The sequence below is a fragment of the Bombus terrestris genome, chromosome 6, assembly GCF_910591885.1.
Source record: "Bombus terrestris chromosome 6, iyBomTerr1.2, whole genome shotgun sequence".
Lineage (NCBI taxonomy): Eukaryota > Metazoa > Arthropoda > Insecta > Hymenoptera > Apidae > Bombus > Bombus terrestris.
In genome coordinates, this window is record NC_063274.1 from 1262720 (window position 1) to 1275624 (window position 12905).

At 56.0% G+C, this 12905-nt stretch overlaps 1 protein-coding gene across 3 annotated transcripts in view; it reads right to left on the reverse strand.

Annotated features, from left to right (window-relative positions):
- LOC100650869 (steroid receptor seven-up, isoforms B/C) overlaps positions 1-12905 on the reverse strand; it is a 52553-nt gene that overhangs the window by 19588 nt on the left and 20060 nt on the right. For all 3 annotated transcript variants that reach the window (XM_020868033.2, XM_012319391.3, XM_048406397.1), the window contains one exon: positions 8466-9017. In XM_020868033.2, the coding sequence (XP_020723692.2) occupies positions 8466-9017 (552 nt within the window). The remainder of the gene's footprint in view (positions 1-8465; positions 9018-12905) is intronic.

The window sequence follows — 12905 nt, forward strand, 5'->3', positions numbered from 1 at the left end:
TAAGCGAACAACACGGTCGCGCCGCGCCACTGGTGGCGGTGACGTTGGTTTCGTGACGCGATACGATTTGATAAGTTGTGTCAACTGCTCGTTAGTTAATTGTCGCGAGTCTACCGGCCCGTGTACGCCTCGGTGTACGCAGTCGCAACGAGCCCCCGGCTAACTTTGTCACCCTTTTCGGACACCCTCCTGTGATGCTCGCAACGCGATCCCCGCAACCGTCGATGTACTAGCCGCTGTCCAATGAATGCCCTTCATTTCCATACTTCGCTCGACGGTCAGTGAGACCAGCTAATCAGATTATTTAACCCTCGCTCGACCCGCTTGTCCTCTCTGCCTTCTCTCCTCTTTCTCCTCCAACCCCTTCTACGCGCTCGCTCTCTTTTTCTCCCTCGGCCGACTCTCTTGGCGTGATTTTCGCGACGATCGAGAGACCGTATCTCTGGCCGACGCGAGCGAAACCGCGCCACGGCTAACGAACGAGCGCGAAAAAGGTGACCGTGTAATTAGACGCGTTCGGAGCATCGAGCGGTGCTTTTCGCGTTTCTTCGCGTAACATCGTCTCGCGTCAACACCGATAAAAACGAACGCGATTCTTTCTCCCGGCTCGAACAACGCCGTCTCGTCCGCCGCGTAATCCCGTTCAAGACCGCGGGACTCGACGCGGTTCGTCCCGCAGAATCTCATCCGGGAATTAGTCGTAAGCTCGTTTAGCATACGCCCGTTCCGTAACGCGATAGCAAAAACTCCGTAGACCGTCGGTTCTCGTGGCCCGACTCGACCGCGAGAAAAAGCGTCGTAGCGCGCGCGCGCGCGGTCGGCCCGCCGCCGTTTCACCGAGATCACGATCGAGTTTTCGATTGTCGACCGCGAGTCCGTCTCGCTAAGCAAATTTTGCGGCGGAGAAAATCGAGGACGAACGAGGGCGCGTTCGAGGCGAGCGACCGGAAGGGAGCGAAAAGAAGGAAGCGAGATCGGGAGAGAGAGAGAGAGACGACGACGACGACGACGTCGGGGCTGCGGAGGATCGACTCGGCACGGGGTTATAACGTAATTGTATTAGTTGGATAGGGAGCATGGCACGAGCAAAGGGGTCCGCCCGTAAAATTAATGCCTTTGGCTTATCAGTGGCCTGACACTTCAGCGCCGCCGAAAGCCTCGCGTTCCGAGCACTGGCGCGGAACTCGAGGGATATCCCGGTCGCGGACGGTGGCCTCCGCTCGCTCGACCGATCATCGAAATAGTTACACGCTGCCCGCGGACGAATTCCAATTTCCCCTGGCTGGTACTCGTTCGTCGCGGTCATCGCCAATTACCCGCTCGTTTTCGCGCGTTTTAATTACATTACGCTTTTCGACCGGTCGCGCCCCCCCCCCTCTCTCTTTTCCTTTCGTCCTTTGGTCCTTTCGTCCTCGGGCGTAACAGTCGCGAGCGGTCCGTGTAATTCTCAGCAGCATGGACGTTTTCGGTAGGCTATTTCCCTCCTAATGAGTGCCCCATTAGGAAGTAACGGAAGGTATGCGCACCGGGTTCTGTCACGGTCGTGGAGGGCCGATGCGGCTCGATGTAAATCGGATTAATTAAAGTCCTGCATCGAGGAACGGGAAGTGAATGGAGGGGAAAAGGGGGAAGGGGGGACGAGCAACAGCAGAAGAGGGAGAAGAAGAAGAAAAAGAAAGAGAAGAGGCAGTCGGTCTCCGGGGTTTCGCGATTTCTACGCGTACGATGTTTGGCGGTGATCGTCGGTCGAGAGAAGAACTCGCGTATCGAGATGACGCGACGCTTACGCGGAATAAATAGGTTCGGTTGGAAGGACGAGCGAGTTGCGAGCGACGGTATAAAGACGACACACGGTATAAAGGTTGAAAGCGCGTGGAGCGTGACGAATCTCGTTGGCAAAGGCAATACCGAGTTCGAGATGTTCCTGATTGAGACGAGAACGCGGGCGCCTGCTCGCAACAGCGTGGGCATGGTATGCGTGCGAGCGAGTATCCGTGTATCGAAGCGTGGAGAAAAAAAATTGGATCGGTCACGGACACGTGGTACCGTAGCACGAGATTTCGTTCGTTCCTGATTCGAACCGAAAAAGAACCCCGATGCGCTTCGTCTCTCCCTCCCTCGCTGTTTTCCCTTTTCCACCGATTCCCCTCTGTCTCCTCGCCGCGTCTCTCTCTCACCCTCGATCTTTCTTTTTGTCGCTCCCTTTCTTGCCTCGGTTTCTTCGCCACCGACGACGACGACCCCCTCCCTTACAGTGGCAGCCCGGAGCGGTGTGGCGCGGTGCGGAGCGACGCGGCGTGGCAGCGTTGGCGCGGTTAGGGGATGCTGACTCATACAGGCCAGTCGGCGTACCGCATAGCGGATACATGGCGTGTCACCCCGAATATTATTCGACCGCCTGACAGCGCAATCTGTGAATGCGCGATATTGTCTGGTGGTGGAAGCGGTGGCGGTTCCACTACGTTCCGACGGTGACGCTCGGCATGTGGGACTAGGAATGCCACGCGTGCACCCGCCAACGGCTCCTCTCCCACACGCCGCGCCGCTATCTTAGCCGCCACTCGATTCACTCGTCCTTTCGCCCCTCCGCGTTTTACTCCGTGCCACAGTGGACGCGACTCGATCCACTTTTTACTCGCCCCGCGTTTACTCGCGTCGCGTTAAATTCCAGCCTCGCCACGTCCCACCTTTGCCAATCCTGCATTCCGTTGCGAATTCCGGTCGTGCGCCAAACGGCCAACTCTCGCCGAATTTCTCGAGGCCTCCGCTTCGTTCGATCGGCCAAACAAACGAACGTGCAAATTGGCACGCGCAACAAATTCGGACCGCGTTCGTTCTTAATTTAGAGCCGTTTCGACGACGCTAACGACCTCGGGAATCCGTGGAAAAAACAACCGCGACCTGCGGCTTCGAGGCGCCTTTATTCTTTCTTTCGCTTTTCTTCTTTCGCCTTTCGCCTCTCGTCTTTCGACTCGCGGCTCGCGGTACGCGCTGCTTCGAAGAAAGAGCGTCGGGCGCGAACGAAAGTGGAAGAAACGCGCCAACGAGTCTTTCGAACGTCGAAATTCCTGCGTGTTTGCCTCGGCGGCGCGCACTCGTTAATAGAAGGATCCTCGGAACGATAACAGAGACATCGGCGAGAATAGGAAGCGAAGGGGAAGAACGCGTGGGGTGTGCCGGCAGGCTGGCCGACGGGACGGGGAGAAACGCGCACGGTCTGTCGCATATTTAACGGCATCCCGTGTCAAACGGGGCCATAAAACACGCTTGCGCCTAAATAAAATCCCGTCTTCTTCTGTTCGCGTTGCGTCGACCGTTCGACGAAACCGGGCAACGTGCTCCGTCACCGACAGACGTCGACCAACGTTCCCTCCTCTACTTTTTTCTCCAATTTCTCGCCTGCCGATTCCGACGAAAGAACGCTCGGTCCATCCTCGGTCGAGATCCCCGCGTCCTTTCAACAGCTCACGAGCCTGTTCCACGTATTTCGCGCGACTCGGTGGCTCGCGAGGTGCGTCGGAAGAACGCCATTACCACGGATAGATCGAGAAAACGAAACGAAATTAAACCGGGTTTAAAGGTGAAAAAGGAGCGTTCGGATCGCGATCGGTCGGAGCGAACGAAAGTCGGCGTACGCTCGTCGAGATATCGGCGGACCGACGGAGATCGAGGGGGTAAGAGGACGCGAAAGGACGTGAAATTCCGGCGCAGCCTCGCGGATTCACCCTTTGGTCGGCGCGCTAGCCTGCAATCGGTGAAAAGGATGGACGCTTTGTTTCGCGGACGGCGTCGCCGGCCGATATCACGGTCGAACGAGTTTTCGGGGCAGTGGAAGGACGGAAATACGGACGGAAAAGCGAGGTGTCGGCCGAGCAGCGGCCTGGTAATACCGCGGTACGAGGTTAAGCGTGGCTGGCTCGGTGATCGCGCGGCACTCGGGGCTTAGGGTCGGGGGGTTGGTAACCGAGGAGGGGTACGTACGAGCGAGGAGGAGCCGCGAGGGTTCGTTTCGGCCGAGGACGTCGATAAGCGGCTCGCATTGTCCGCCGGTCACGTGGCCACCCTCGCCATCCCGAAACGACGCCTTGTCCCAGCTACCGTCGTCGTTTATATTAAACTCCGAGGTTAATACCGTGGCTTACTCTAATACCGGGGCAACCCTTTGCCCTGCGATACGCCGATAAGGGTTACGCGACCGACCACGGAGATCGTACGGCCGGTCAACTTCTTCCTCCGTTTCTCGCTTCTGTTCCAGCGATTCCCTCCGTTCCACCACCACCCGGATCTCGCAATTTTCCCCTTTTCTCCGCCACTCGGAGAAAAGCGTAAAGAACCGGAGAAAATTCAGAAAACGGGTGCATCGTCGAACGAACGGGACGACGTATGTAATTAAAACGCGGCGTGGCGTTTCGTTCCGCGTGGAAAATCGAAGGAACGAAGGTTTCGCGAACGAGATGCGTTTCGAGCGATAGCGAGCGTGCGCGATGCGGAACGTCGACGCGCGGATGCAAAGAGGGCAGATAATAAAAGGAAAATGGGTAACGCTCAAAGTCAAGGGTTGGGGGACGCGACCCCGACTCGACACCGAGCAACAATGCGCCCGATAGAGAACCGACCGCGACTCGGTACTCGTGGTCCCGGGTTCGCAGATAACGCGCCCTCTCTTTCCGCGACTCATCCCTTTGCGCTTCGATTCTCGTTTCCTCGTTTCGTTCTCTCCGTTCTTTCGCGCCCGCTATACCTACAGCGCGTTCGTTCGTGATTTTCTTCCGCTCTGGCAAATCCAGCAGCGTCTCTACTAAATTCCGATCGCCGAACCGGTTAAAATATATACGTCCGATCGAGAGGGTTGCGGCACAGTTTTCTTAGGTTCGTCGTACATTTGCAAATTGCCTCGGAGTATGTCTGTCACCGACCACGATCACGGCCCATCCTCGTTAAATCTGCTGGATTTGTTATTCTTTTCAGATTCACACGAGCACTGCTCCCCCATCCCGCTACTCATCCTCGCTGGTTAATTCGCAGCCTGCGAATCGAACACGTAATACTGCCAACTCGCGTCGTTTCAGAAATTCAGATCAAAAGCGTTTACGCTTATGTACGCTAATGGGGACATGTCCTCGACTAATACCATATCATCCGTCATAAATATATATATATATACAATATATATATATATATATGTATAGATTTTCTCAATCGCCAGAGTCGTTTCGCAATTTTCGATGAATTTATCAAGCCTTCTCGATGGGGAATCGACCCGCTCCCAAGTTGAATCGAACGGTTCTCGCGAAGCCCGGTCGGCGCAGTGACAGAGGCTGATTAGACCGTGACGCGGAGAATGCGAAGAACGCGGAATCGCATCGAGTCGAGTCGCGTCCCTTCCATCTCCAGCCCATCTCTCTCTCTCTCTCTCTCTCTCTCTCTCTCCCTCCCTCCCTTCCGACGGTTTCGCCGCGTCGATAAATTATCCGAGGTTAACAGGTGAGCGCGAACGACAGACGGCGATAATAACGACAACGATAAACGCGTCAATAATACGCCGGGAGGATCGGGGACGCGACTACAGTGACGGAAACGCGGCTAGGCGATCATCGGCGCTCTCGTGTTCCGACGACACGGGCGTTATTCCCGTCGCTGCTGGATTTCCCTTCGATTTGGGTTACCGGTCTCTCTCGTCTTTCTCTCCTCGCTTCCACTTTGATCCGCCGCCGGCCGACATTCCGACCGGGTCCACCTCCGTTTCCTCGCCGAGCCTTTCGTTTCGGCGATCCGTCTCCGAACGTTTTCGACGTTTCGCAGCCACGCCGATCTATGCTCCAGGTTTCGGCGTGATTAACGCCGTCGTGCGTCTCTATGCCAGGTCGCTGGAATGGCTTCAACGAGAGAGACTAACCGCTCGAAATCCGGTTACCCCCCGCCGACCGTCTCGTCCAACGAGAACGTACTCGTACTTAGTCGCTTGCTTATATCGGTTCGCCGAGTCGCAGCGAGCCACGATCCTTCTTACTTTCTCCTCGCGTCGTCTCCGCGGTGTCCCCGTTTGCGAGTCCGCTTCGCGGTGCTCTTTAGCCTCCTCGTCGTCGCGCGCGCGTTCGCGCCGCGCGAAAATCCATTCGCGATTTCCATCGGTTCGAACGTTTCTAGAACGCGAAACGGTGGCACCAAACGACCGACGTATCGCGCCGTCTTTCGCCCGCTATTCCACGGATATCGAGGCCTACTGGAAGCAACTTATACTCGCGTACTTATGATCGCGTCCGACAGATTTCTCGCGGTCGAAAGTTACATACCGTTAGTTAATTATGTCGTTGATAGGGAGGTAAGGTTCGCGGTCATCGCAAGAGACGCCAAGTAGAAGCCAAAAGCGCGTAGTAGCGAATACGTGGGTCGCCGATTGCTCACCGGTTCGCCGAGGCAAAGGCAAAATTGCATCGTACGCCACATAATCGTGGGAGTGTTTCCCATCGAGATACACGTAGGTATCGTACCTCGCCGCAATGCCCTGCCGCATAAATATATCTGCGCCGCGACTTTGCATGTCTCTACGGGGTGGTCCGGAACGAGAGGAGATCCGGCGCGAAGCGTACCGAAGTCGCGTTTTCCAATGGAGCGCCGTTTTTTCGCCCCAACGTGCCATTCGGTTCGCCGTCGAAGAACGTCTGGCAGGAATGACTCTTGGAACGCGTCGAGACCGAGATCAGATCGATGCGCCCGTTACGCGTTTTCGCGTCACCGAGTATGCACGGGAGAAAGCCGAACCGCTGGAACGTAGTCGATCTAGCCGACTAAACGTACTTTATGTAGCGTGCCCCCGTTCCACCGTTTTATTCGAACAATTAGACGCGTGATTCGCGGTTACGAGGCATAAAAATGACACCGATTGCTCCTCGAAATAGTCATCGATCCCGACGATATTTCGACGAGCGTGAAAATACGCATACTGCCCGGCGAAGACAGGAACGGCGCGTTGGAGAATGGAAACGGAACTAATCGCGAATCGCGATAAGAATCCGGCTCGGCCCGGATGAGATTTCGCCTGAGTTACGCAACGGTATGCATCGAGCGTGGAGCGTGCAGCGTCGGAGTCTGGGGTAGGTATCTCGCTGAATCTCGAAGTCGGAGGAGAGCTCGGACACCGGAGGATGGCAGAGAGAAGTGGGTCCCGCGTGCCACGAACCGCAAAGGGATCCACGCTGGGTCCGTCGTACGAGAGAAACAAGAGTCGTTCGGGAAGGGAAAGGGGGAAGAAGAAGCGGGTCCTTCGTCGTGGCGAAGGAAAAGAAGAAAAAGAGGGCAGCACGAGCACGCAAGGGTGGAAGGGGAAAGCTCGAGAAACGGGACATTAGCATAAGCTAAACCGAGGTAAGCGCGGCCATATAGCACGATAATAAATAGTCGGTTGTCCCGTATCTACAACGAGACGGTTTAGCATGGGCCGACCTCGTGCTCCCCCTAAAACCCGAACGCGTGTGCGTTCGTTCCGCTCGTCCTTCTGCTCGATCGTTCGCGGACACGCTCGTTCGGCCACCCAACGCAGATCTATCGGTCCATCGAACGAGCGCGATGTTCCCGCGCGCGATCGCGTTTCCGTCCGCGAGGAATCCGCGTTTGTTCGATTCTTCGACCGGCCACTCCCGTGCAAGTCGAGAGAATAGCACGCGTTGCAACGAAGCTGTAGTATCGCGTCGACGGCGGAAACGATAAGTAGACCGACGCTACGATAATTACGAAGCGACAATGGGAAACGCGGTGACGACAACGTGTCCGTCGGTGAAACTTAACGGCAACGGACTACTCTTTATTCGCGTGTCGTAAGCGACACTGACGATCGATGAGCGATTTTCCGACTAATCGCGGACGAGAGCGAACGAAGACGTATCGCGAGAAAGAGACGGGACGATCGAAGGGACAGCGCAGAGGTACGAGCGAGCATTGTCTCGGTTGTTGGACGAGGAACGCGCGACGCAACGTGGACGAGCGAGCGGGTATTGTGTCGGCGGTTCGCGTCGGCGAATCTCGTCCGGGGCTAGAACGGGAATCGCGGTTCGGATGACAGCCGTAGCCGTAGAGTCGCGATAACATCGGTTGCCGTCGATTAGACGAAGCTACGAACGAGCGGCGCGCGTCAAGAGACCGTCGCGATCGGACTTCTTCCGGCGGCCCTGCCATCGGCCGCGGGAACCACGCCGCGCCGAGCATTGTCCCCTTTCTCCGAGCTTCTCTAAGCTCGTCGAGGATCGAGCGGCACGAGTCGCGCGTGATACGTCGCGACAGGGCCGTCCTCCGCGTCGCGCCGATGGTATCGCGGCGCGCGGACGCCACGCCAGTTACGACGAAGACGGCCTATCCGGTATCCGTTGGATCCGGCGCCGTCAACTCCGGCGGGACGAGCATCTCCGCATCGAAACCTCCGCGAATCGAGGCTACGTCGATATCGAAAAGAGTTAGGGCGGTTGCTTTACCTGTGGTGAAGAGGACGATGGCCTTGAGGCAACTGTACTCCGCGGAGTCGACGTGAAGCGCCTTCAACTTTTCCACTTGTTCCTGAAAGATCCTGATGTGGTCCATGAAGGCGACGACGCGATCCGCCGCCATGGGGGAAGCGTGAAGACCGGCCGCGGCGAGCAGCGGCGCCACGTGCAGTGGCATCGAGCACTGACTCGCGTTTAGCACGAACAACTCGCTCCAAACTAGCCTGAGCAGGGCAACCTGGTCGGTGACTTGTAGGTCCGGGAAGAACGGGATGTTTCTGGCCCACTCGACCGCCGAGAACAGCAATCTCGCCGCGAGCTCGCAGATGTTGTCGATTCCCATGATGTTGTTCGGTTGCATGCACTGGCCGTATCGCGAGGTCGGATACGGTTCCGCCCTCAGCAGCAAACTTATGTACGAGGAGAGGTAAGTATGACCGTTCAAGTTGGCACACGCGACCGCGTCACCGTTCGTCAGGGCGAACTGTCCCGGCAAACCTGGTAGCGATGGCTGCGACGGTGGCACTCGACCCCTTTGTACGGCTGCAACAAACGAACCAACTACGTCAATCGTTCGATCCTCTTCTTCGTGTTCGCGCGAGCTGCTTTTTCCGTCGCCGATTTTCCCCCGTATAAACCGTCCACGCTTCCGCGTATCCCGTTACGATTTCGCGCGATCCAGCATCGCCGCTGTCGTTGGACGACCCTGTTGGAAAGTCGAAAATCTAGGAGCCTGCGAATATCGTGGAAAGATGAACGCGCGAGACCGGATACCGTAGCCAGGCGTAAACAAGGAAACGAAAAGGACGGAATCGCCACGGCAGGCATTTCGATCGAAGCCTCGTTGGCCGTACGCCGCTCTAGGCAAACAGGGTCCGTGGAATACCGTTCGCTGCGAAAGGCATCGAAAGAGACGAAAAGAGAATCGACGAGGAAAGGCAGACAGATGGGAAGATCGTCTTGCACGGTACGTACCTAAGTACGCGTGACTGTCTCTTTGTCGTTTTCTCTGCTTTTCTCTCTTCCTCTGGTAAGTGCATACGCACGATCGCGCTCTCGCGCAACTTCCCCTTCCCCTTCCCCTTCCCCCCGCTAACCCCCTTCCACCTAACCCCTCTCTTTCACTGCCTCTCTGCCCCTTTGCATCCTTTCTCGGATACTGCGTCTTTATTTTTCCTTCGGGACTGTTCGAGCAACGACACCCCGCTGTGCAACGCCTGAATTCCAACGTCCGCCCCGCGGCCAACGAATACCGCGTCTCTCCTATCTTTTCCTCTTCAGCCGCTTCTCTCTTCTCCGCTTTCTTTCCTTTTCTCGCCACCCTGCATCGCCGCCGACTAAAAAAACCTCAGGCTCGACCCTTTCGAGACATCGTTTACGAGTTCTAACAGCTCTGCCACTCGTACGGTACCGAATCACCGATTTCTACGATCGTTAAACCACCCGAAGGTTTCTTCCAGTTAGCGAAATGCCGGCTTAAATCGTTCCAGCGATTCGAACGAGCGAGACTCTGTTATTTCGTTTACCGATCCATCGCCGAGCGCACAGAGGGCTCGCGAGTTCAGCGTACAGTCCGCCGATGTTACGCCGACTCGATACCGTTACAAGCCGGCCCGAACACGGATACTCGTTTCGTGGCTCGCTCGAGCGGAAAAGAATTTGCGGAAAATTCGCAGACCGCGTTCAGCCGGTTAACCGGACGCCACGCCGGTTTTCGTTTATCGTCGGTACATCGATATCGCGAAAGCGGCAGGCGGAAGGAAAATCGACCGATCGACTCTAGACGAGAAACAACGGTAAAATCGTCGGCGACGACGATAAGTGGGACGATCGTATTCTAAAATTGGTTCGATCGGTACCAAGAGTACCAAGAGTATCCGATTAGTACGGCAAAAAGATTCGAAAACTGTACGAATGAGGACAAGAGATTCGTAACTACGTGTTGCAAACGTCGAATTAAACGCAAAGATAACGCCTACGGACTTAACGATGCTCGTAAGTCAAGCATCAAGTTGTACGAGTACGCGATTACTCCTCTCGCGACTAAATCCGACGAACGTCGTTCACGAAGTCTATCGAGATCGCAAAATTCTTCGTATCGTGGCAACGGCTCGTAATTTCCCGCAGCTAGTCAAAGGTCGAGCGATCGCCGCGAACAGTTGCGAATACTCGTTCGCGTTATCGAGAGCGTGGATTTTTTGTTTGAAAATGGAGGAGAGCGGCAGAAACCACGGCGTTTAGATGACGGAGAACGCGTCGGATCGAAGGTGGAATGCGGAGCGCTGGTGTCGCATCGGTGTAACGATATCGATGTAACGTTCGTTATCGTCGTTGAGAATTGCCAGTTTCGTCACGCTTCGAAAGAAGAATCGACGCGAATTCGCGGAAAAAAACGGCTCGGCAACAATTCGATAAAGTTATCGTAAACGGGACGGTCGGTGTTCGTCACGTAGCAAAGTCCACGTCGATCGAACGATCGAGCAACGTGTTCGCGTTTAAAAGCCGTGATCGCGGATCGAGAGCTGGAAAAAATTGTTGGTCGCGCGTCCTCGCGCGCTGCGTCTCGCCTCGCGAGAGCCGGCGATCTCCACGAAATCGAAGACGGTGCGCGAGAACGAAACGCGAGAAGCGGAGACGACCGCGCGGCCATAGAGAAATCGTCGGACGTGGATTGATGATGCTGACGCGCGCGGTTCGACGGAGAACGGTCAGCGCTTAGGCCCGTGACGGCCGAACGAGGAACGGGGACGGGTAGGTTAGGAAAGCGAAATAGACGAGGACGGAGCGAAGAGGCAAAGGAGGAAAGGGGCAGGGGGGAAAGGAGGAAAGGAGGAAAGGAGGAAAGGAGGAGGATGCATCGGCTGGCTGGCTGAAAACGCGTACACGAGCACGCGCGTCCGTATTTCAGAAGAATATCCGTCTGCGTTGCGACGCGCAACGAGCGTCGAGCACCGAGCATCGTTCAAAATAATTATAAACATCGAGAAACGACGATCAATCTTCCGTACGCGTTCGATGATAAACGAATTACAAAAACGACGTACAGTTGAAAACGAAAGGCCGAGAGGGATGGAAAGATGAAGGCGCGCGAGAGGAAATGGATGGAATGACAGGGGTAAGGGTTCGGAGCTGGACGTGGATGCGAACGCGAGGGGAGCGGGCCGCTTCGCAGAAAAAGGAGAGTAAGAGCACCCGCGGAGCGCGTGATTTAAAATGCTAATTCTTCTCGTTCGTAGCGACATGACAGCGCGTTGATTAAGACGATCGCGCGCACGGAACGGCGCGCAGAAAGGAATTTCATTACCTGCTATGACATACGGCTTAGAAATTTCACGCGATTCAACGATACGACCTATCCTTGGCGCGTCACGCTCGATCGGCTCGCCGACTCGGACGAGCGGACCGCCACATTTCCAACTTTCCATTCATACGCGTGTAGCTTCGTTCGCAGATCGCCGTTCCGAGTGAACTCGCCGCGATTCGGAACCAAGTTCACCGACGACGATCACGGTAAAATCGTGGAAACGCGTGTCGGTCGAAACGACGCGATCGCCCGTCCGGTCGTTGGCGCGGTGACGGGAACGCTGGCGGTTGGCGGTGACAGCCAAGATATCGACCTACATGAACGTCGCCGCGAGGTTATTGGGTCGCCGATTATATTTACACGCCTATACGTCGCTAAAATTCGAAACATTCCGCTGGCGTTTTCATCGGGCTCGTTGCTCTCGTCCGTGGCGCAATTTCTCTCCTGCGCTCGTTTATCCGCCTTGGACACGGCTGCATGAAACTTGCACGGAATCGAAACGACCCGTCCTACGTTCCGACTCGATCGAGCGGAAGATCCATTAACGTTTGTAAGATAATTACTCCAAATAGAGATTATACGGACCGGTACTAATTCTCCGCGTGCAGCCTCCGACGATAAATAAACACCTACGTAAAAGCCTGCGGCGGTCCCGCAACCAAACGGCCTAATGATGGGAAGAGAGCTCCTTACCTCGGCTTCTTACCTACCTATTCGCTGCCTACTTCTTTCTTTCTTTCCTTTTCCCTCGCGCTCGCTCCCACTCTCGCTCCACCTTTCACCCGTTTTTCTCTTATTTTTTACGTTTTCTCGCGATACCCTTCGACGCGCCGCCTCGCCTCCTCGGCGATGACGCGATTTTCGCAACGAGGTTGCGCCGTCGGTTTTCTTCCTTGGAAAAGCGTTCGCGATCGAACGATCTGGACGCGGTTACGAAGAAACGCGTGGAACGTGCCGAGCGAGAAGCGGAAGGCGGAAGAAAAAGGAAACGGAAGGGTCGAAACGTGCAACATCCCGTGCAGTGATTTTTACGCGGCTAATAAGCGGGTGCTGGTCCCCGCGGGCAGTAGTTCCGGCTCGAAGGTGGCAAGGCGAGGAGTAGGCGGCCGGTGAGAAGTGCCGCGAGT